The 22,069-nt window shown below is 39.9% G+C and overlaps 2 protein-coding genes across 2 annotated transcripts; one reads left to right on the plus strand and one right to left on the minus strand.

Moving 5' to 3' along the window:
* Positions 1 to 9,297: 9,297 nt before the first annotated feature.
* cbln2b (cerebellin 2b precursor) lies at positions 9,298 to 12,386 on the minus strand. The gene is made up of 4 exons (XM_008307593.3): positions 12,051 to 12,386; positions 11,145 to 11,677; positions 10,484 to 10,603; positions 9,298 to 10,383 (listed from the first exon to the last, which is right to left on the minus strand). The coding sequence occupies exons 2-4, from the start codon at positions 11,430 to 11,432 to the stop codon at positions 10,186 to 10,188; spliced, it is 606 nt and encodes a 201-aa protein (XP_008305815.1). The 5' UTR covers positions 11,433 to 11,677; positions 12,051 to 12,386; the 3' UTR covers positions 9,298 to 10,185.
* Positions 12,387 to 13,507: 1,121 nt separating this feature from the next.
* Positions 13,508 to 20,402, plus strand: fbxo15 (F-box protein 15). Its single transcript, XM_008307592.3, has 9 exons — positions 13,508 to 14,615; positions 15,337 to 15,441; positions 15,568 to 15,807; positions 17,097 to 17,300; positions 17,399 to 17,528; positions 18,022 to 18,104; positions 19,017 to 19,162; positions 19,318 to 19,442; positions 19,700 to 20,402. Exons 1-9 carry the CDS (start codon positions 14,530 to 14,532, stop codon positions 19,964 to 19,966), a joined length of 1,386 nt encoding a protein of 461 aa, XP_008305814.1. The 5' UTR covers positions 13,508 to 14,529; the 3' UTR covers positions 19,967 to 20,402.
* Positions 20,403 to 22,069: the final 1,667 nt, after the last annotated feature.

Raw genomic sequence — 22,069 nt, forward strand, 5'->3', positions numbered from 1 at the left:
TTGCATTAACTTTACTGTATGTTTTCTAACCTCATATTCATTCAGCAAACATTTGGCTTTAAATCCAGACAAGCAAACAGAAGTGTTATTTTACTGTTTAAAAGTCAGCAAGTTGCTGCTGCGGCAGATCCTGCTGGAGAGTCATAAAATCCGTGGCTTAATTATTGAAATAAAGGGAGATTTATACCTCCATTTAAGAGGCTAACATGCCAATAAATTATGATACTAGCAAAGAGCCGCCTTCTTTATGGTCAGACAACTGTGGATAAAAAGGAAACACAACCAAACACATCGCTCGGCTTGACACAAAGAGGAAGAAGCGACTGATTCTTAACAACCTCCTTTTTTGTTCTACACTACATAAATACTTTAATCTCTACTGAAATGTCCAATTCATTTTTTTTCGCCTGCAAAGTCAAAATTTAAGAGATTCAAGTCCACTGTTTGTGACACTGGAGAGGCTGTGATCACGGCTAGGATTCATCTGAAGCGTCTAAGCCACGATCGCAGGGAAACTTCAAGAAAAACTGCAGAGAGTGAAGATGAGAGGGTGAAAGAAACAACTGATTTCCATCAAAACAGATTGCCAAACCAGATGGGGACTCTTTGAGAACTGGGGCAGGAAGATGGGGAGGGTCTCTAAATGGGCAAATCTCAAGAGCCAACAAAGGCAATTATGGGAACAAAATTATTATATTTATTTATTTTTTTTCAAATCATCATCAATTTAAGTGATCAGAGTTTTCATCACTGTGAAATATTTAACTCCCAGGGTCTACAGGCAGTCGGTCCAAATGGCTATGTTTGATTTCCTGGTCAAGGAAACTGTCTGTGACCCCTCAACAAGTATGATGTGCATCACCAATGATGGACCTGTGTACCCATGAGTGCTAGGTGGCGTGTGTTTCATTAGTTGTTCCTCAGACCATCAGTGCTGCTGAATGATTCTGTATGCTCCCACCATTATCATGCCTCTGGCAGCACCTGAGCAAAGCTCATCAAAATGTCAGCACTGAACCTGCACAAGGTTCTGCCCAAAGTGGAATCACTCTAATGAATCCTTAAACATGTGATCCAAGGCGTGCATGGACCAACCTTGTCTTTCTACAGCCTGAGTACACACAGGATCATTTCTACACTAGCGAAACCACAGTATGTATAGAACATCTATTGTGACCTAACTGTGTATCAATGCTGCACCACAGTGAAAGTCAGGGAAGTCTGGAGTTTACAACAAAAATGTCTTAATTTTTAAAAATGTTTCATAATTGAGGATTTCTGTTAATTTGCATAAAAAGGGTGGATTATAATCACAAAAATTGAACCAATTTCTGATTCTGTTAATTTGCATAAAAAGGGTGGAGTATAATCACAAAAATTGAACCAAATTTAACAGCACAGTACTGAACAGCTGGCCAGCTTTGTCCAACTGCATCACATTCTGCTGTGCAGCACCTCCTAAACATCCTAATTACGTTATTGTATCTCTTTTTTTTAATGTTCAATTCATTCACTTTTTTATGGCGAGGTAATGTGGCACAATAACTCTCTGTTGGTTGCCTGGTAACTACTGCAGGCCAAGGTGATAAAAGTTTCCATTAAAAAAGACAGCAATTTGTACTTGCGCTGTTGCTCTTTGCACAGGTTTTGCCAAATGTTGTTAAACATCAGTGCCAACGATTTGAGCAGTGGTGTGGAATTAACAAATATGAGAATTAAAGGTGTACAGACAGAGAATCTTTCAACAGTTCATTCATTTGTGAAATGTGTTTCCTTAAAGAGCGGGAAAAAGAATATGTATACGAGTGTAAATCTACATAAACCTGTGTAAATGATGCATAAACTGTGGTTTATATGAAGTAACGATCGGCTACGACTACAACTCTGACTTTTTTATTGTTGACAAAGACATGATTTTAGCAGTTATTTGCTGTAAGTACACAAGTAAATAAATCACCAGGTTAGTGTACAGTCAAGTGTACTGAAGTAAATCTGTTTAAATGCTGCTTTTAAAAGTGAAATCATTGCAATTGAATTAGTATAATTTTAGTTTTAGATTTTGCTGCCACTGATGACGCTGATGTTTTTCTCTTTAGTTATTTGTTTGGCTGCTTTTGTTCATATATATTTAAACTAACAAGACACAATTCTGTTGTGAAACATGTACTGTAGCTCCCACTGATTAGCATACTTTCACCAAGGGTTAGTCTCTGTACTTATTTGGCACAGTTTTACACCGGATGATCTTCCTGACCCAACATGTCCACCAGGGCAGGGAGTTGTGGAAGATGTGGATTCAAACTTTTGACATCTGCAATCCGCAGACAAACTACTGACACTTTCTTAAAATAAATAAACAACCACAACAACGTGACATATCATGCTTAAGATGATTAAAGTAATTATGTTACGCTGAATTGTTCTTTTCTAAAAAGCATTTTTGGCCACACTGAGGGATTTCATGGACAAACCTAGTGCATTATTTAGTGACCGTTAGAGACGGTGTCATTGGAGCTTTATTAGTTTTGGACAGAGCCATTGCAGTCACCAGTTTTCCCTTGTTGGCAGTGTTTGTACTTGGGTGAGATATCTGGCTCACACGCCACTGTGCAGACATTAGAGTTGTATCATGTGATTGTGAGGCAGCCAATGGGCATTTTTCACAAAGTCTCCAACCTCCTCTTGATGTTTTAATTGATGTTTAACTGTAGTTAAATGTCTGATCGGTCGTGGATCTAGAGACCGGGACGTTGCAGTGATAAATATGTTGTTGAACAGTTGCTTTATTAACACAACAACATTTCCAGAACGACACACTGTCTTATTCATCCTTTCATAAGTGAAGTTCACTATCAACAACTGGGCGTTCTCTGAATTGGCAGCTGATTTTTACGTCATCTTAATGTTGCCTTGACTGTAGTAATACCACTGCTGTGTGTACATCTATATACAACACAGTTTGTACTTGATCCATTTTATATAACTGCTATGATACCACAGGAGGATCACAAATCTGTTAAAGCTAATCAAGAACTGTGCTCTTTACTGCTCCTTTCATTGCCATAAAATTGACCTTTGTGACCTCTATATCTTCTTTCCCTCAAATGCGTCATCAAATCAACCGCAATCCTCATCTTGTACAAATAAAACCACACTATTGCACAAATACTGCGTTCTAAGTAAGCAGACCAAGGGATGTTGAAAATTAAATTGACTATTGACAGTGAAATGAATTTCCATCTGACTGTGATGGACTGATTGCAGTCCAACCTCCTGATCCACAATCCCTCGCCTTTAAACATGCCTGTAGCATTCCTGAAGGCCCAGCGTGCTGCCCGAGGCTGTAGAGGAAATCCAATGAACACAGGCTCATGTGTTCATCACGTCCACATCAAGGCTCTTCACTCATGTTTAGTAGAAGATGACTTGGACATGCTAAAGCTTTAATATACTTTTCCACTGAAACATTGATCTGACCTGAAGCAGCATCCAATTTATTAATACTGCAAGGTTTTAAAGATGCACAAGGCAAAAACCTGTAAAATAAATACAACCATTTAAAACACACATTTACACCTGTTCTGCTCTACTTTTGGACATTTCCTTCAGCTTTTAAGACTTTAGGGTCAGAAATAGGACAATTGTATTTAAAATATATCCGACCACATGCTTACGGTAATTTTTGTTGGAAAACGACTCTACGTTGTAACTAGCATGTGTGATTGTTGTATATTATCTTCACTTTAAGTCAATAGAGTAAAACAATGATACTGTTGTGTTTTAGTTCTCTTCACAATGGCCGTTTCTCTCATTATTGTACACTGGGTAGAACCCTAATATCATTCTAACATCATTCTTCATGTTTCATGTTCTTTTTGTCTTTTGATTTGTATTGTTTGTTTTATTTCTGTTTACTTTGTACGGCGGCCTTAAAATCCTGAAAGGAACCCATATGTAACAATTATTATTATTATTATTATGGGGTAGATGTGGGGTCAGCATTTACCTGGAAACATGCTGTCTACACAACAACAATGCCATGTGAATTATGGGTAATGGTTTGCTGTTTGCATCCTGTAAAGGCATCCTTCCTTAAATACAGGTCATCCAGCATTCTACCTGTCATACTGTTAAAAACCTTTTACTGCTAAAGTTTGTAAAGTCATCGCCACAATTCCAAAAAACTGTTCATATAAGTGATGTCACAAGCAGATTAAATCCGTCCGATCCACCAGATCCACTTTTTGCTGCTGGAAGGAATGACGTTTGGAGTGGGTGATACAGATCACGATCAGAGTGAAGGCAGCACTCCAAGCTGCGGGTTGTAGTTGTGAACTACAGGGTTATTTGTGGTAAAGCCATTTAGAGAGACTTACATTCTGGGAGAGACATGAGTTCTCTATTGAGATTATTGAAATAAATGATATTTTTATCGTAGGAATTTTAAATGCATTAGCTACATGCATTAGCTACATTAGCTATACAGTAGCTAATAGTGGTGTTCTTTTTTTACTATTATAATTAGTGTTTAAAATGAAGAAAAACAAAACAAGAAAGAAAGCATATAAAATGGCCACACTTTACCTAAATCTAACACTGTGTGTGTGTGTGTGTGTGTGTGTTCACAGAATTAGGAGGATCAACAACTCAGTGTGTTTTGTCACCAGCCCCAGCCAGTTGTGCTGAGGCACAGTGTTTTGCCTCTCTAATGACTGTGGTTAAATTGGTTACATCCTGGGCCCAGGATGCTTTCTCTGAGGCTCGCTGTGTGGATTTAATGTGCAGACGGATGATGTATTGGAATCATCATATCAAGGAATCATTCATATCAGCCTGTGCTGCCTGGCTCCACGCTGCCTACTCACTGAGGGTGGCGGTGGGGTTTTGAGAGGTGGGTTTGGACTTGGTTTGTATTTTCCTTAGGGAATCGCGTGTTTCAGCAGTATGGATATTGCATGCTGTAGCAGAAGGAATAAACAGACTGTCCATGCCTCCCTTACCCCACCTATCTTCAGGGACGGTTCTGTTCACGAATGCAGTTCTGTGACTGATGTTTTCCTGTGTTATGCGTCTATTTATTTGTTTGCCAAACAAATGCATTATTAACGGACCACATGTGGTCCTCTCGGTTTATCCTCCACTTACATCGGTGTCTTCCCCTTCAAGTGCAAATGAACTTGGTCTTCACAGCCTTAACTGGAAAGCCAACGCCTGAGGTGATGTTTGACTTAAAGGGTATTTGTCCTGGCCACATATTCTGTGTTCTGCCTCATAATAAAACCTGCCTTATAATAAAACCAAGTTCTTACAAAACCCTTTGTTTGAACATACTCAGAATTTAGGTCAGAATTTTGAACGGACGATGGCACAGGTTGTCTTTTGTCTCATATCCCCACACTTCAGCAACTCTCTGGGACTATTATAATGAGCCATTAAATTAGCATGAGTCATTCATGATAAAACCCAGAAAGAATATGTTTGTTAAATGGCACAAAGATATGTGGACCATTAAAAGTGACAATAAATCCTGTCGTTTACCAGGAGTATCCTTTTAAATAACAACCACATTGGACATTCGACTGAACGCGCCCCTAAGTCTCATTTCACACCCAAAAAGAAGTGCCTGTAGGTTTGCCTGAGAACAACTTGAATAAAAATAATGCCGTGAAAGGCTTATTCACACTCAGAATCACACTTAAGGCAATTTCAGTCATAACAGGGACTGGGGCTGGGAGAAAATGAGTCTATAGCAAAAGACACCTTTTTCAGATTTTTTCCCCCCTCTCTCATGCATACCAATGTATTTAGCTCATCTGCAATGGAAAGGGAAGGTTGGAAATCTTGCCATAGTCTCTTTTCTTCATCAGGGGGTGACTTGCAATGCACAATGCAGGTCCTCAAATTGATTTACAATAACATAAAAAAGCATAGAATTTCAACAAAAATCCGAGACTAAATTCTGCATCAAATGTGACTACATTATACAAAGTAAGTCACGATACCAAACCCGAGCATCAGGTTAAGAGAAGTGGTTTAATCTTTCATTAATGCTACAAGAACGCAAATAAATAAATAAAATAAAATAGCATGATCACGTTTGATAAGTAAAATTGGTTTTACTACCAAGTGGGTCCGGTGTCCATGTCTTACTGAGTCAAAGAATGCCCACAGTGTCAACATCTTCCTCATGTGTTGCTGCTTTACACCTAATAAATATGGTTAAAGTTGAAAATGCTGCTTCAGCTATTTTTTAATACATATATAATTCTTATGTAAAAAAAACATAACTGATCATTGATAAGCCTATAATTTTCCTAATAAGAGGCTAGCTGCTAAATTAACAGTGCCTGTAATGGCACAATATGCTGTGTCATATTAGGGATGGGTAAATAAAAACAACCCAAATCATTTCTTTGCACATTGGTTTCTGCCACAAGCAATATTATGAATGAGTCACTCTTCTGAATTACATTTCTGTCTCTTACTAAACCTAAGGATAAAAACCAAATGAAGGAGACATTTGTAGGTGAAAAGATCGAGGAGTGTGGCATTAAAGACATTTGTAGGTGAAAAGATCGAGGAATGTGGCATTCATCTTTTTTTCTTTCTTTTTTTTTGCACAAATTACAAAGTCGAGTTTCTTGTTAATTTGTCAAAAGAAATTAAGAGTTGATGGCATCAGATGTTAACATAAACGTACAAAACAACCTGTTGAAAATGATGACAAACGTTATCTTACTTGGAATCACTGTCAAAGGTTTCTTCATGACAGGTCTTATTCTCACTGGGTGATAGTGTTTTGCTAAGAGGAATCTTTAATTTCAATACTGAATAAGCTTGCATGTGTGTGAGTGTGTGTGGTGTACATGGCGTAAGTGTAAAGTGTACACTGCACATCAAGGTCTGCGAGTGGGTTCACACGCTTAAACGACATCATTAATAAAAATAAATTGTTCTGTTTGAGAGCCATGAGCCACAGATGACATTCGCCTGATGAGTCTCTTACATATTTTAGATACCATCGCAAACACAACTGCTGCAGCTCCTCACTGCTCAGCACCCGCAGATAGAGATCCTGAAGTGCTGCGTCTGAGAATGATACAAATGAACGTACTGATCCCTGAAGAAAGTGTATCATAGACTAAGGCTAATTTGAAAGCGAAGTAATGGGCTGGCAGCAACAATTAGGTCACATAAGTTCAAGACAAGAAGGGAAAGAAAATCCTCTGGTTGAATTAAATTTGCCTCATTTTACCGTCTGTGCAGGACTAATTTTACACTTGCATTCTGTGATTTTTTTGTGGGTAATTATGTTCTTACATAATAGTACAATTAGAATGAACAGAAACTGTGTCATAACACATTTGTTTTGGGTTTTAAAAACATCTCCCAAGAATACAATTTTATTAGTTTAAACCACAGAAAGGCTACAATCACACATCTTAGATTTGTATGTTTTAAAACTGTTCTGTAATTTTGACATTTACTCTATGGACTTCATACTGTTGTCTTTTTAACCGTTTATTTAAAAAAAAAACTGTCTTTTCATTTCACTGTGGCCTTTAGCAGTGTTGTATATGCCAGTTTAGTAAACAATCCAATTCACTCTAATTTGCTGGCAGATACTTCTGCTTTTCATTGTTGTTGTTGGCATCAGCCTGCCATCACTGCGACTTTGTTCTCAGCTGTTGTGTGTTACCCACAGTACATTTTACACAAACATGCAGGAAGCAGATATCTGCCCGGACACAGGCAAATACAGGCACGTTTCCAGATGCTCACATGAATGACACGGGGAAAATTCAAATATTGGTAATGCCTAGCAGCTGTTGGGTTGCAGGGATTGTTGCGTTAGAAAACACACCGTATTTGTTGCTAACATAGTAAGAAGGTAGAGCGTGTCATTCTGAAGTATTTCCGTCAGTACAGGGGATTTAGATGCTCAGCGTGCTGAGAGTTTTTGCTAGTGTCATGCTGGCTCGTTAATAAAGGAGACAATTATGTGGGAAAACATTTTTGTTTTGAGGAATATCAATTTAAAGAGTGAATTCTAACAGATGGTTATCAGCCACTGCATTTATGCAAAACCTGGGTGTTTGTGTTTGTTTATGTGGAAAGGCATTTACAAAGATGATTTCACACGTTTTACACACTATCTCACAATGCTCTCCTGTAACTCGTATTTCTAGAAGCTTAAAATTTAAAAATGTTTTCAATTGTTTGCTTTTGTTTTTTTAGAAACATTTTGATTTGACCTGTTTCATTTTTGAATCACCTGCTTTTCAAACAAAAGCCAATGCAGCATTCATATTTTTCAAATGTGTGTTTTTCAAACTACAAAGTTTGTATTTCAGCACCAAACAAGAGTCTGAAACAATTCAAATGCAAATGAATTCAAAGAATCTATCTGACTACCCTCTGTCTTGTTTCACTGGGGTGTATAAATCCCATAACTGTTCAGAAGTCACTTGTTTCTTTTGAAAACTAAGCTGCAGGTTTGATTTTTGCTTTACACACAAGGGGAATAAAAAAAAGGGGAGATTAAACACACCTCATCACTACTACAGAAAAAAAAATGAAGTTCAAAGTTGTAAACGTTTCTAACAATGGAGAGTGTTTGTGTTTAATTCGTCAGTACTGTATGCAGCCCATATACTGTAAACTACTTTGCTTATCTCGACGGCTTATTACAAAAAAGATCAAATATTTTGTATTATATGTTTGCTTAATTTTTATTTAAATCGCACGAATTATAATTAACGCTATTGCGTAAGGCAAATGGGGCATAATACAGTATCTGTGTGGGTGTGCGTGTGAGTGAGAGATGGGGGAGGGAGAGAGACAGAGAGAGGGGAAAAAGGGCGAGACCCCCCCCCCCCTCCTCCATGTATCAAATTATCTTAAACACGCATGGTTATCCCTAAAGTACGTGTTCGTATTAAAAGGAATTCCGAATAAAAACCCGCTTTCTCTGTCATCGCTGTACGTCTGGCCGCTGTGACGTACAGCCCGCCGTGCTGTAACTTGATGCTCAGTATTTCCCTTCCACCAAGTTCATACCACTTCCACACTCGGGGAAAATCAAGAGGGACATTTAAAAGACAATATCAAAGTCGATCACTTGACACTTGAATATCCGTCCCCGATATTCCTCGGTCCCTAAAGTGTCCTCCCCGTTACGCTGCGTGCTGTATTTCAGAACCTCGGACAGCGACAGACGCAGCAGTTAGAGGCCTTTCAGCTTCTCCTCACTCTCTCTGCCGTCTGGATAAAAAGGTGACAAATGCGCTCAGCCTATACAATACAATACCTTTTATTAAGCGGGACATGTAGGGATTCTTCTATTATTTCCACAATGTACATTTGGTGAGCAACGGTCACTGAACAATAAATCAGTCAAAGCTACGCAGATTCCGAAATGTAGAACACACAATAATGTGAATATGTACTTTATAAATTATGTCATATCTTCTTTTTTTAAATAAAAGTGCTCTAAGTCGTGTCCTGTTGCTGAAATACGTCGCCGTTATCTCTTTATAAACTCATCAGTGGCCTACATTTGGCTTGTTTTCAATATGTTCAGCATCCAAACGTAACACCATTGACAGCACAAAACATAAGGGGGAAAAATCCTTCGTGCAAAAAAATACTCTGGATGTGAAAGCACTTCTTCTCTGGGTGTCCATAATTCCAGACTTCATTTGGACGGAGAGCATATTCTTTAAGGCTACACAAACATAAAATACAGCATAACACACTCTGTCTGTCCAGGACATCGGTTCTTCCAGCCTTTACTTCTCCATTGTCCATTTAGTCCACACCCGGTCGTTGGTTGGTTGGATTGTTGGTTGGTTTGTTTGGCAAAGTTTGTTTTCCAAGCGATAAAAAAAATCCACATACTCGACCAGCAAGAACCACTGGTCGGTCAACACCTCTAACGATCCAGACTGCGGTAGAACTGACTGATGGATTCGAATATTTGAAACTCCAAGGAAACGTTCATGTTTGAATAGATAGTGGACGAGTGTAGATATAGATATTCGTCGGCTTCCTTGGCTGACAGTTATTTAAGTTGAAATTTAATGGGTTTTGTTTATTTCTCTCTCTTTTTTTTTCTTTTTTACGTTTTTTCTGTTCCTCAACCCTAAGCAGAGTCCCGGGCGACTTGAATCAGCGCAGATTAAATTATAGAGGAAAGACTAGAAAGCCTGAGAAGGTGGAGTACTTCCATCCACCCATTAGTGTGCCCCGCTCCAACTTCAGATAGACGCGGTCGTCCCGCTCCACCATCAGCAGTACTCCGTTACTGGCCGCCTCTCTTGTAACGTCCTGATCACCGGCGAATGCAGATATGACTGGGTAATCATTTTGCATCAGGTTGACCTGCAGGGAATTGGAAACACAGGCTTGTTGCTGAAGCATATACAAAAAAACAAAAAACAAAAAACAAAAAAAAAAAAGGTCCAGTTGGGCGGCGGCTCACCTGTATGGTTTGCCTGTTGTACACCTTCACCACGTGAAAGCTGAAACTATATATCCCCCTCCTTGGAGCTTGGAAAACACTTGCTTTGAGATCGAAATGATTGCCGATGTTCACTAATACCTGTGACCAAAAAGGGGCGAGGAATGAGAAGGCGCAGTTATTTCTCCTGTTCATCCTTCACTGCTTACTGTCGTCTGTTGTCTCTGTGTGAGATTCACTCGGGCTGGAGATGAGGGAATTAGACATGTCCAAGTTCTGGCTTGTCAGGTTTTTGTTTTTATTTTATAGTATAATTCAAAAACACACTGGGCCCGTGGTTGAAGCTCTCAGCCGTGAAGAGGTTTAAGGTAAGAGTCAGACAATAAACCAAGGCCCATTGAATTTCACGGACAAATCGCCGCATTCCTCGTGTCATTCTCTAAATCACACACTAAAGTTAAACCATTGGAACAAAACACAACTCTGTTCTTTAAGGGCAGGGAAGCTCAAATGTAACAGGATGTAAACCACCGGGGAAACAAATCAATGAAACATGACCTTAAACTACTTGTGTACGCCCACCGCAAGTAAATGGGACGTGTGGTGAATATAATTAATTCTGTGAAAGCAATTAGAAAGGAATCTAAGAGTTTCAATCACTTTTAATCAGAGAACATCTGACCTGGTCAAAGTAGATGGTCATGGACGTGTTGCTCATCTCTGACGGTTCATGATTGGTTCCACGCACGGCGGAAAATGCCACCTTTGCCCCGGCGGAGCGGACAGATATGCCAAGTGAGGAGGTGACCGCTCCGTCCGAAGAGGGGTTCGAGTCGCACACCACAAGACACTTTCCCTCGAGCACGATGGGTTCCGTGTCGTTCTGGCCGAGGCAGGACGCCAAGCCGCATCCCAAGAGTAGGATCAGCGCCAGCATGGCACAGGGTCCTGGGCAGCGCGCTGGCACCATGGTCAGATCGCTGATCCGGTGCGCAACTGATGGCAGCCCCTCGGAGGTTTATATTCGATTACCTGATCCAGACTTCCACCCTTTCTCGTTCCACTCTGGCTTTTCCTCTCCCAGTGTTTTCCGCTTACTCTCTCAAACACCCTCTGACACAGACGCACTCAGACTCCCTCCAGCTGAGACTCCCCTCCCTCCTGTACGCTTTGGTTGATTTGGGGAGAGTATTCAGACAACTGTTGTTTTAAATCCTGGCGATATGAAAGAAAAACAACGACGATGAAACATCAACTGACAATGAAATAAATGTTAGAAACACATTAGTCACTGAACTTTGGAGTATTCTCTGCGCGTAAAACGGCTACCGTGCGTAAAACGAAGCCGAACGCCAGGATCTGCACTAAACCCGCTGCTGAAATGACTCCGCTTGTGCTTTATCTGCTTTATCACTGAATAACCACCTTTACTTCATCTGTCTGTCGCAGTACTTTGCACCATTTCTTTGTTTAAATACTAAAATATCCTTCTATGCGCATACTTTCTAATTACTCTTTTGATTGCTTACCATCCTACTACTTTGCTATTTATTTCAATTAAAATAAGAGAAAAATATTTCCGCCGTACCTGAGCAGTCCATCCCACTGTTACATGCTCCCTCTCTCCTGCAGACTGTGAACTGAGCGCTCAGATCGCTGATGCAAAGAAAGCAAAAGTCTCTGGGCTCCGTTTGGAGGGACAACTCACGCCCATTCTTTGTGTGGAGCCACCGCAACAAGTCTCCCCGGAAGTATCCGGCAATTAAGAGCACATTCGTGGATTAATGGCTATGTTTACATATTAATCAGTTCAGTGGTGTGAGCTCGGGGGCCCCTGAGGACCGCAAAGATCACTTCCCCCCAATGTCTCTCATTTATATGCTGCGGGTTTCTCATGTCTCGGCCGGATTAATCTGACTTGAAAGGGTCTGCAGCCGATAACCTTGCTCTTGCATGGCACATTCGGCATGCATGTGTATGTTACTAATTTCATCAGACTTTAAGCGTGCGTTTTTAGGCCAATAAAGATGCGCGTGCGCCACCCAGTGGCGCTATTTGATCGTGCACTTTGCACACCTGCATTTTTGCATTGTGAAACAAGGTGATTAAATGTAATATAATATATAACAGCTCTTATATGAATGAAATGTAATGTTATAAAGCTCTGCCACACTTTATTGATATCCAAATTTACATTATATACACCATACACCTTCAGACCCAAAGGTCCTGTATGCACAAGGGCTTCCTATCAACTATAACCCTGAAGCGCCGGTGAGTGGACTAGGGACAGGCTGGTAATGATCTGTTATTGTCCTATAATAAAGGCTATGTTAACAAACTTTAATTTGCTTCATAATCACACTTTAAGATGGAGCTAAACATAGACTCATCGATAATGATCAAGTAAATAGTGAAGGAAATGGCAGAATGTCTTTGAACATAATTCACCTCGTCCTGATATTTAAATATTAAATACTTCCTGAAGAGAGTAGGAAAGGACATGACTGAAAGTCAAATACATTAGGCCACTTTTTAAAGGCTTGGGAAAAAATTGGTGTTAACATTTTCCCATCTGTTCTCATTGTTAATTTTTTTTTTTAAATGTCCACATGCACACACACACACACATGCTCACACACACAAATCCTATTTTGGACTTGGTCTCTGTCGTCCTCCTCCATTCTGTGCACCATAAACCTGTCAAAAGAGAGACACAAACCATGCAGGAAACATGACATCAGGTATGTTGAGTCACAACTGACCGCCAGGCTTTTAGGAGAACACACAGCCATGCACAACAGTAAATGTCAACTAACATGCAAGGAGAAGGATGTGTCCTAATGTGTCTGTACCATACCAGGGTCCACCTTTGTCCTAAAGGGTTTTCCCTTCCTCTAGGGAAGGTGAACAGCTAGTTGCTAGATTGACAACGATGTAATGCTTATTCTTCCTGACAGTAAGCAGAGCCTAAAAGCTTCCAGGAACTGGAGGACGGTCATGTGATGGGTCTATGAGCAAACCATGACAGTTGCATGGATTTTCCTCGTGAAAGGGGATACAAAAAGTGTCTATAAAGGACTTATTCATTTCTTTTTGCTATTACAATAATTTTATTTTGAAGGTCAGTTTTACATAAAGTGTAAATCTGGTTTTGTTATTTGTAATGCTAACAGATATTGATGAGTTATTTATTTGAGTTGGTCTGTGACATTCCTAACCTACCAGCCATTAATAGCCAGTGCATATCCTTTGCTGCTCGCCTTGACCATTTGGTTAATGTGCTTCTTTGAGCCCCTTGTCTGGTGTAAAACATAGTGGTAAAACTATGCCCAGCGGTGTTTTAAATTCGTGGCTTTTAAAAATGTAATTGTAAACTGCTGCGGTGGTTCCCTAAATTGAGGTCTAGGGCATTGACAGGACAGGTGTCCCTGGCATCCTGCCTGGGGTTCCATGAAAGTAACTACCCATTACACATTTCATTCAAGCTGGTTTTAAAACAACTTTTCGTCAACATTTCAATTTTAAGGATTCTTGGACGCATCTAGAACATCATATACAGCAGTAACCAACTGATACTGTACGGGCCAAATGTTAAACCGGAAGTTGTTTTGCTAAAGACCAAGCGTCACCATGGTAACGAAGACAACGCGGATGTTAGTAACATTTCAGTTCACGAGAGAAACGGAGTAAAGCAGAATTCATTGATTCTAAATAGTATAGAGAAGAAAACATTAAAGCCATCAAAAGAAGCAGGGATTCATTAAATAAGACGTAAGCAGTCGACAGGAAAAGGCGCAGAAGGAGAAATGTGGAGGATATAGAAGAAGTCTATGATCCTTTGAAGTGGAGTCCAGACTGAATAAATACAACAGAATTCGTGGAAACAATACAAAAAAAAAAAAAATGGAATAATGATTTATTTTTTAACCAATGCGGTAATCTCGATTACTGCATTAACTTTTTTAAATTTTATTCTAATATTAGCCAGACTTTTGCAAAGCGCTGTAAAGGAATTGGGATTCTACTGACTGTGACCCCTCACCTGGGAGGTTTGGGGATGAAACATGGCGTCAAGAGTTTTTTCGGTCATGCTGCGGTCTACACAAAAGTTTAAACGAGCTGGAAAACCACCCAAGAACTTTTTGGAAAGGTAATTTATCCCGATATGACCGCGATTCCCATTGGCAGCCAGCTCTCCGAGCCTGGCTCCAGTTGTTGAAGAAGCCTGGCAACTCGGTGCTTTATTGCCCTCTAAGTAAATGGATTTATGAAGTGTTCGCAGCGGTGCACAATAAAAAAATCAATACGGATGAAACCTCCGTGCGCTTTTTAAATTAATATGATTACTTTTACGCAGTAAGTGCTGCGGCGAAAAGACTTTTTTGTTACTAAAGTGTGGAACTTAAACTACAGTACAGTATTGAACAGAGAAATATATATATATATATGCAGTATATATACTGTATATATTCTTTGCCTAATTGACCTTAGCATTTATTTATAGTAAATCTGACATGTATGCAAATTCTGTGAGTGACCAAAGAACAAACACTGGAATTTTTTTCTTCCTATTTTTGAAGCTCCAAATGTCAAATGTCTTTTTACTGACATGTGGGATACAATGCTTTAACTCTAAGCCTTTGAGTTTTGTTTGTTTTTGAAGTTCTTTCAGTTTTGATGGATTATTTTGTCATAAAAAAGCCATTGTTATGAAGCCCTCTACAGATGTGTTGTAGCTTAAATGTAGCTTTATGATTTGATGCTGTCAGCCTGCTGCAGCCTAACTTAAGTGATTTGCGTTATGGATGGATTTGATTGGACAAAAACAGTGTCACTCCCTTGTTTTCATGGCGAATTGCCTTTCCTTTCAGACTGCCGTCTGAGATCCTGATAAAGATTCTGTCATACCTGGATGCCTCAACTCTTTTCACACTTAGTGTTGTCAGTAAACACTTCCACACACTCGCCAATGATAAGTGAGTATGAGTATTTTAACTAATGTTTTTGTCCTTATACACTTGTCACCAACATCAGATGTAAAAAAAAAATCGTTTTTCATTTTGATCCCTCACCTTTGTGTTTACTGATGCCCACTATACCAGTCTTCTTTGGAGAAACATATATCTGGCTGAGTTTGGCAAAGATGAGAAGAAGAGACTAAAGAGGGTCGATGACGTGCTGCTCAAGATGGCCAAAATGGAGCTGCAGAAGTGCGCTGACGGCCACTGGAAGCTGCTGTTCTTCAAGACGTTGGCAGCGTGTGACATGAACAAGTGGAAAAGACGCCTCAGAGTCATAAGTCAACACACGGGCCTGCCAAGTCAAACAGAGCAGGTTCTCAGGTAAGAGGTAGAGCGATGCACACACCACTTCTGCATACCTCTCAATTGAAGTACCTGAGGTATTTGAAGGAGCACCTGCTTGACTTTAATCATCAAATTATTTTTTTTTCCAACATCTGAGCCACTACAGTTAAAAAGCAAACCTCGTTAATTCTCTCAAATGACTAAACAGTTCAATCTCTGTGGGTATAAATTGCCTTCTCTTCCATATGTTTGGCTGCTTTATTGTTGAAACCAGCTTTTCAGGGTGTCATGGAAACTATTTGTGGTTAGCTAACAGTGGAACTTTGCAAAGCCTTTACTGTCAAAACAGTTTGAGGGTAGGAGACTAGAGGACAGCTGGATGCACAGGCAAACAAAACACAGACACAACAAAGTTTTTTTTTTATATTGCACTTAATGACACGTTCTTATTAAAGGTGAGGAAGGAGGTCTCTGTCTAAATGTGATGTCGACTCAGGGAGATGCCAGCATGCAGGGAAAAGCTCCCTCGCCGCCTCAACCGCAGAAACTGATGCTGTGTTTTTATAACCTCTGATTACAGGCAGCGCAGCTCTCAATTTTGAGTTCTATGGCAGTTGTGGCGGTGCAGAGTTGAAGTAGAAATAATTGTATTCCTTGCAGAGGCTGTCTGAGTTGTTGAAATAAATTACTCGGGCCCTAACCCCTAATCCACAACACACATGTTGATATAAGCACACGTTCTCCTTCCTTTCACCTCCCACCAACCCAGACAAATCCCAGTGGGGAGTATGTCCGTTAGGAACATTGAGGACTACGCAATTTACCCCGGTAATAATCATTTCAGGAGACATTGCGCATGCAGACATGCACTGTAAAATCCCCAGGGTCGTCGTCTCCTCCTCCTGGGTTGCTCCAGTTTTAGCTGAATTCCATCACTTAATTGATATTGGACGGCGTCTCAGTGAGACACAGGCTGATCACAGCAGGGGCAGCTTTGCATCACAGTTTGGACAGAATTGGATCAAAAGCTTTATCTCAGCAGCTGCATTTTCATTTGACTAATTTTGCCTGCATCGATCTAAATAACCATAACTGGCGTTAAAACCCATGCACCACATGATTTAATGTCATTAAAGATGTGAGGTATTTTATTCTCTAATACCAGTATTAGATGTTTTTGTATGATCTCAAGTTCAAGTATCTGCAGTTGGCGAAGGGAATAGGAATAATCTTTTTTAAGCCTTGTTTGTTCCATTACTTAACTTCTCACAGGGCATTGTATATTGACAATAACAGTTTACAGCATGTTTTAACTGTCCTCTCAGAAACCTGAATGTCACCTGGGAGCTGACAGTATCAGATAAGTCAGGCCGTGAAGACACACTGGAGCTGAGGCTGTGCCAGTTCTGCGAGACATCTGTGTATCTGTGCTTTGAGGCTGGAGGCTGTTCGCTCAGCTACCAGCAGATTTCCACTCTTCAACTCCATGGTGTCAGGAGGATCGCCCTCAGCTGCCCTGGCCTAAAGAAGTAAGAGAGGAGGTGTCGCTCTTCATTCACCCTCTCCATGTCTGCCTCTGCTTCCTCTTGTTGCTCAGTGAAATAATATCCTCTGCTTGTTCTGTCAGCCCTGGCTGGAGGTCCCTGATGGCCAAGTTCAACATGCAGACTTTAAGTAAAAACGCGCAGCTTATTGGTCAGGACAAACTCATTCAACTGAAGCTACTGCAGCCTGGAATCATTGTCTGTACCTGGAAGGTAAATAGTTGTAAAGTTGCCATTGCATTTTTTTAATACAACATTCAGGGCTGTCAATATTAACATCTGAATCATGTAAATGCATTTATAAAATGTGCACTGGATTTTCTTTTACTCCAATACACAGTCAATATATGTGTTTTTATTGGCACATTTGTCGCAGTAATCACAAGAATCTCCCAAAATGTATCTGAATTTAAATTTTCACTTTTGCATGATTTTTGAGACATTCTTCCATATTAATAATTCCATCATATTTCTGTTCCAACAACATCCACAAAATGTTTTTGTCATAGTTAGGATTGTTGATTTATCTAGTTTAATAAACCGTATTAATTAATCCACAGCTACTGCATATTCTTTTTACATTATTTAAATGTTTGACAGTCCTACTTACATTTCATTTTACCAAAAAGAAAAAAGAAATCAAACTTGCTCACTTCTTTTAACCTCAGCTTTAGTAGACCTGTGAAAGCTCTGATTCTCTCGGCAGGGCCAGCATTCCATCGCCTTCATCATGCTAACCCTTCACTACTACAGGCTAGTGGAAAGGAGCATTCAAGGATCACCTATTAGGTAGGCTTGGCTTAAGCTTTAGATCATAACATTGCATAGCATGCAGTGAATTCTCATCTCTTGGTTAAAAATGTGAAGTGATAACAGGGGGGATTTATTTGATTCCACTGCTGTGACCCATCTTTATCAACTGCTGATGGAGATTTGAAGCTTTGGTACCTGAATTAATCAGCGCTTAAGACACCCTGACCTGTACCACGTTTCATGATTGTCAAAAAAGTCAGCAAAAAGTTTATTAAATTAAATAATCAGAAACAAAAGAGAAGATACCACCAAAATGTTGATAGAAATACTTGTTTAAATACTTAAAATCCAAACATGTCACTGACCTTAACTGGACTGTGGCCTTTTTATTATAAGAATTCTAATGAAAACAAATACATTTTTATCAGTGACATTTAGCACTTGGTTTGCTTTTCTGATTAGAGCATCAGCAGTGCAAGTCATTCTTAACAATGTTTCTCTCCTGAGCTTCAAAATCTTACAATATGTGGACATGGCCCCCTCTTCTGGTGTCTTGTGAAAGCACAGTACACTGGGTGCACCCTGTATTTGAGTCTCCATGGGAGTTTGGATTACTCCTTCATGCCCAACTGGGCTGGTGCGGCCCAGGAGGAGTCCGCTGGGCACCTGAATGACATGCTAGAGAGATTCTGTGTCTCAGAAGGTTTCCACCTGCTCTGCAGGAAATCCCCCACTACTGTGTGAGTGGGGGGAGGAAAGCTTGATTTACTGAGGACAGGGGGCTCCCCTGCTGAAGTGCTGCTCCTTGGACCCAGATCCTTATTATTATTATTATTATTATTTACTGTATATAGTCATCTGTCTATAAAAGCACACAATGGGGTTTTTTCTCTATGATTCTTTGGAAAATCTATTTGGATTAGTTCATTTTGTACATTTGCCTTCCAGCCCCTTTGTGGAGTCGATAGACAGACCACCTTTTGATGACGTGGACCCCCAATATGGTCTCCATGGTTACCAGCTACACATTGTTCTCCACAACACCATGGACACACTCATGTCTGAAAGATTTACCCAGCTCTCCTGCCACAGAAGTAATCTATTTATATACATCCTCATACAGTATTTGCACTTCAGCATATAATAAGTAATGTTTTTACCCTAATACTACCTCGAAGCAGTAGCTGAACCAAGTGACAGACGTATGAAGTTTTAATGTTTGTTTGTTTGTTTGTTTCCTTCTGTGCAGCTGAGATCCGTGAAGGCCTGATTAGGCTAACTGCCATTAGCAAGACAAACCTGTCTCTGCACACCCGTCTGACAGGAAACATCAACCTGCCCTGGAGGTGTGAGGTCCTGAAAGCTGCAGTGGAGGTACTAACTGTACTGACAGCCAGTCACACTGTTCCACTCGATTATAGGAGGTGGAGAAATGTGTGCATTGCTAACAAGTGCTATGTAGTGTTTAAAAGAAATTAAATGCTGTGCTATTTAAAGTGACATAATTACAGAGCTTCTGAAGAAGCCATTAATAGTGAACGCTGCGGCGGTTTTCACTGAGAGTAACAAACAGACCTGCTATAAAATTCTCAAGTGAGATCTCTGAACTAACTCTGATTTCATTCCACCAGAATTGTTGCATCATGAGTCTGACTCTGCTGGATGAGTTCAGGAAACCCTTTTGGTGCATTTCCTCTCCCGTCTTCTTGAAGCCAGAAAACGTGTCTGCCTCCTATGACTACGACGGCGACCACTTTCAGATCCACTACAGTCACCCCGACGGTCTGGTGAAGATAGGTCTGGTCTGGCTAATGGAACAGAAGCAGTTTGTGGTCATAAGTTTAAAAATCTACGTGAGTGTTTCCAAGGTCAATGAGCATTTCCACAGAGAGTACTGAACCCCACGGTGCTCTGGGAAAATTTCAGTTGTCGTTGTTTTTAGCCACTCAGGATTGTTTTGGACGGTGTGGAACTATTGTGTTCTCTCACCGAAGAGTGGCCCAGACCTGAGTGTTCAGCTGCTGATATTGAATCAGGTTTTACTTCATAAAACACTCATTGTACGTCACACGCCTCAATTTTCTTTTTACCTTGTGTTCTTTGTCAAAATCCAGTCCTCAAATGTATTTTTTATTGTTCATTTCTATTTATGTAGAGCAACCGGTACGTAGAAAAGTGCTGAGTTTAAAAACCATTCACTGTTTGACCTCATCACTGCATTTTTTGAAATGCTGAATATGTTTGCATTGTTAAATCAAATGAAAAATATAAAAAAGTTATTGAAAAATAACAGAACTGAGTCCAGTAATTAAGTTGTTGTTCCAGATAATTTTCTTCTAGGTATTTTACAAAAACACAGTCTCTCAGGTGATCAGATATACGTTTTAACCAAATAAATCACGTCTACTTAACTGTAACTTTAAAATAAAATAATTGCACATTTTAATTTACATAATCTCTTGATTATTCCTGTACGGACACGTTATGCTAATTGACAACGTGTAGCGTTTACACATGCTAATTCTAATGCTTAGGCCCTCGGCAAGTCTGGCTTTAGTGATATAGAATAATGGGAGCGAAACAGATGCCAGATGCCTGCTGATGGACCCGCTCTGCTGATGGCAATAAAATAAAGCAGGCCTCCAGATAATAGGATAATAGGCTTCCTTCCAGTTTCTCATTAAGGGTCACCTGACATTGACAACATACTTATTTTTCCAACATAGAAAAGCAAATTGGCATTTGAGCCAAACATTCTATGTTGAATAGAACAATACTGTGTCTGATGAATTGAACAGAGAGAAAAGGAGTGATGAGAGCGGTGGTGGGACACGTTCAGAATTCTAAAGACTCTCATTCACAGACAACGGGTACATTGAATAAGCAGTGTGCACCACCTATTGCCTCTGGGTAACAAAAGGTTGCACGTGTATTACTGCAGTATTCCACGGCTGTGACCTTCACGTTGTTGTTTCCTGTCACGTCAACTGATTCTAACGGCCAATCCCTCATTTCCTTTTTCTGGAAAACCCAGGAGCCAAGGCTACTGCTGAATAGCATTGAGCTTCTAGGAACAGTAAGCCACTTAATTAGCCATTTGTCTCATCAAAAACTAAAAAAAAGAACCGAGAAAAATCGTCATGCTTCGTTAAATCATTTTAAATTTACTGTCGTTACCCAGTAATATGAAATTATTTAATGTACATAGTTGACCAGTAGATGGCTCTCTTTAGTTAACAATAAAAAACACAACGCCACAGATGGTTTGGTTTTATTCTCATTATTCAATTTGCCCAGAGTCACTTGCAGAGAAATGTACAAATAAGTCCATAAGCTCCTTTTCCACAGTTTTCTGCATTCAGTTGACTGTATTCAGGAACACACTGCTCTGCTTAATTACTATTTTCTCACTTCCTGTCATCTCCGAGTGGCTACGGGCCTCATAATGAATCACAGTTTTTGAGAGGTTTTCACAGCAAATAGTGATTTTAAAAAGGGCATGGTTGAATTTAGTGACATGTATGCTCATTAAACTCATATTTCTTTCTTACTTTCCCCGCCGGCTAATCTTGGAAGAAAATTGCTTTCCTTTTTAGCCTTTATTCCCTCCCATGTGTATGACCAGCTGCGTCCACAAACTACAGAGGCCTTAGGAGCTAACGACAGTGTCCAGTCCCTTTACCAAGGTAATGGTATCACGTATTTAGGTCTTACATAATCTACTATAATCTGCCTTTTGTAAAGTTACAACCCTGTTAAATAAAATGTCTGCCTTTAGAGAGTTGTCTTAAATTAGAAGGAATTCACAAGCAATAATCAGTCCAAGCAGGTTTTAACATCCAACATTACACTTCTGGGATGATTCAATGTTTTGGCATGAAGGTTAAACTAGAGAAATGAGTCAAATGATAATGTCGCAAAACATCAATTTCAAGCATATTTGACTGTAATCTATACAATTGTCCCTTCAAAGATTTTAGTTGCTATACTGTAAAACTAAG

Source organism: Cynoglossus semilaevis, chromosome 3 (assembly GCF_000523025.1).
Source record: "Cynoglossus semilaevis isolate Cse_v1.0 chromosome 3, Cse_v1.0, whole genome shotgun sequence".
In the NCBI taxonomy this organism is placed as follows: domain Eukaryota; kingdom Metazoa; phylum Chordata; class Actinopteri; order Pleuronectiformes; family Cynoglossidae; genus Cynoglossus; species Cynoglossus semilaevis.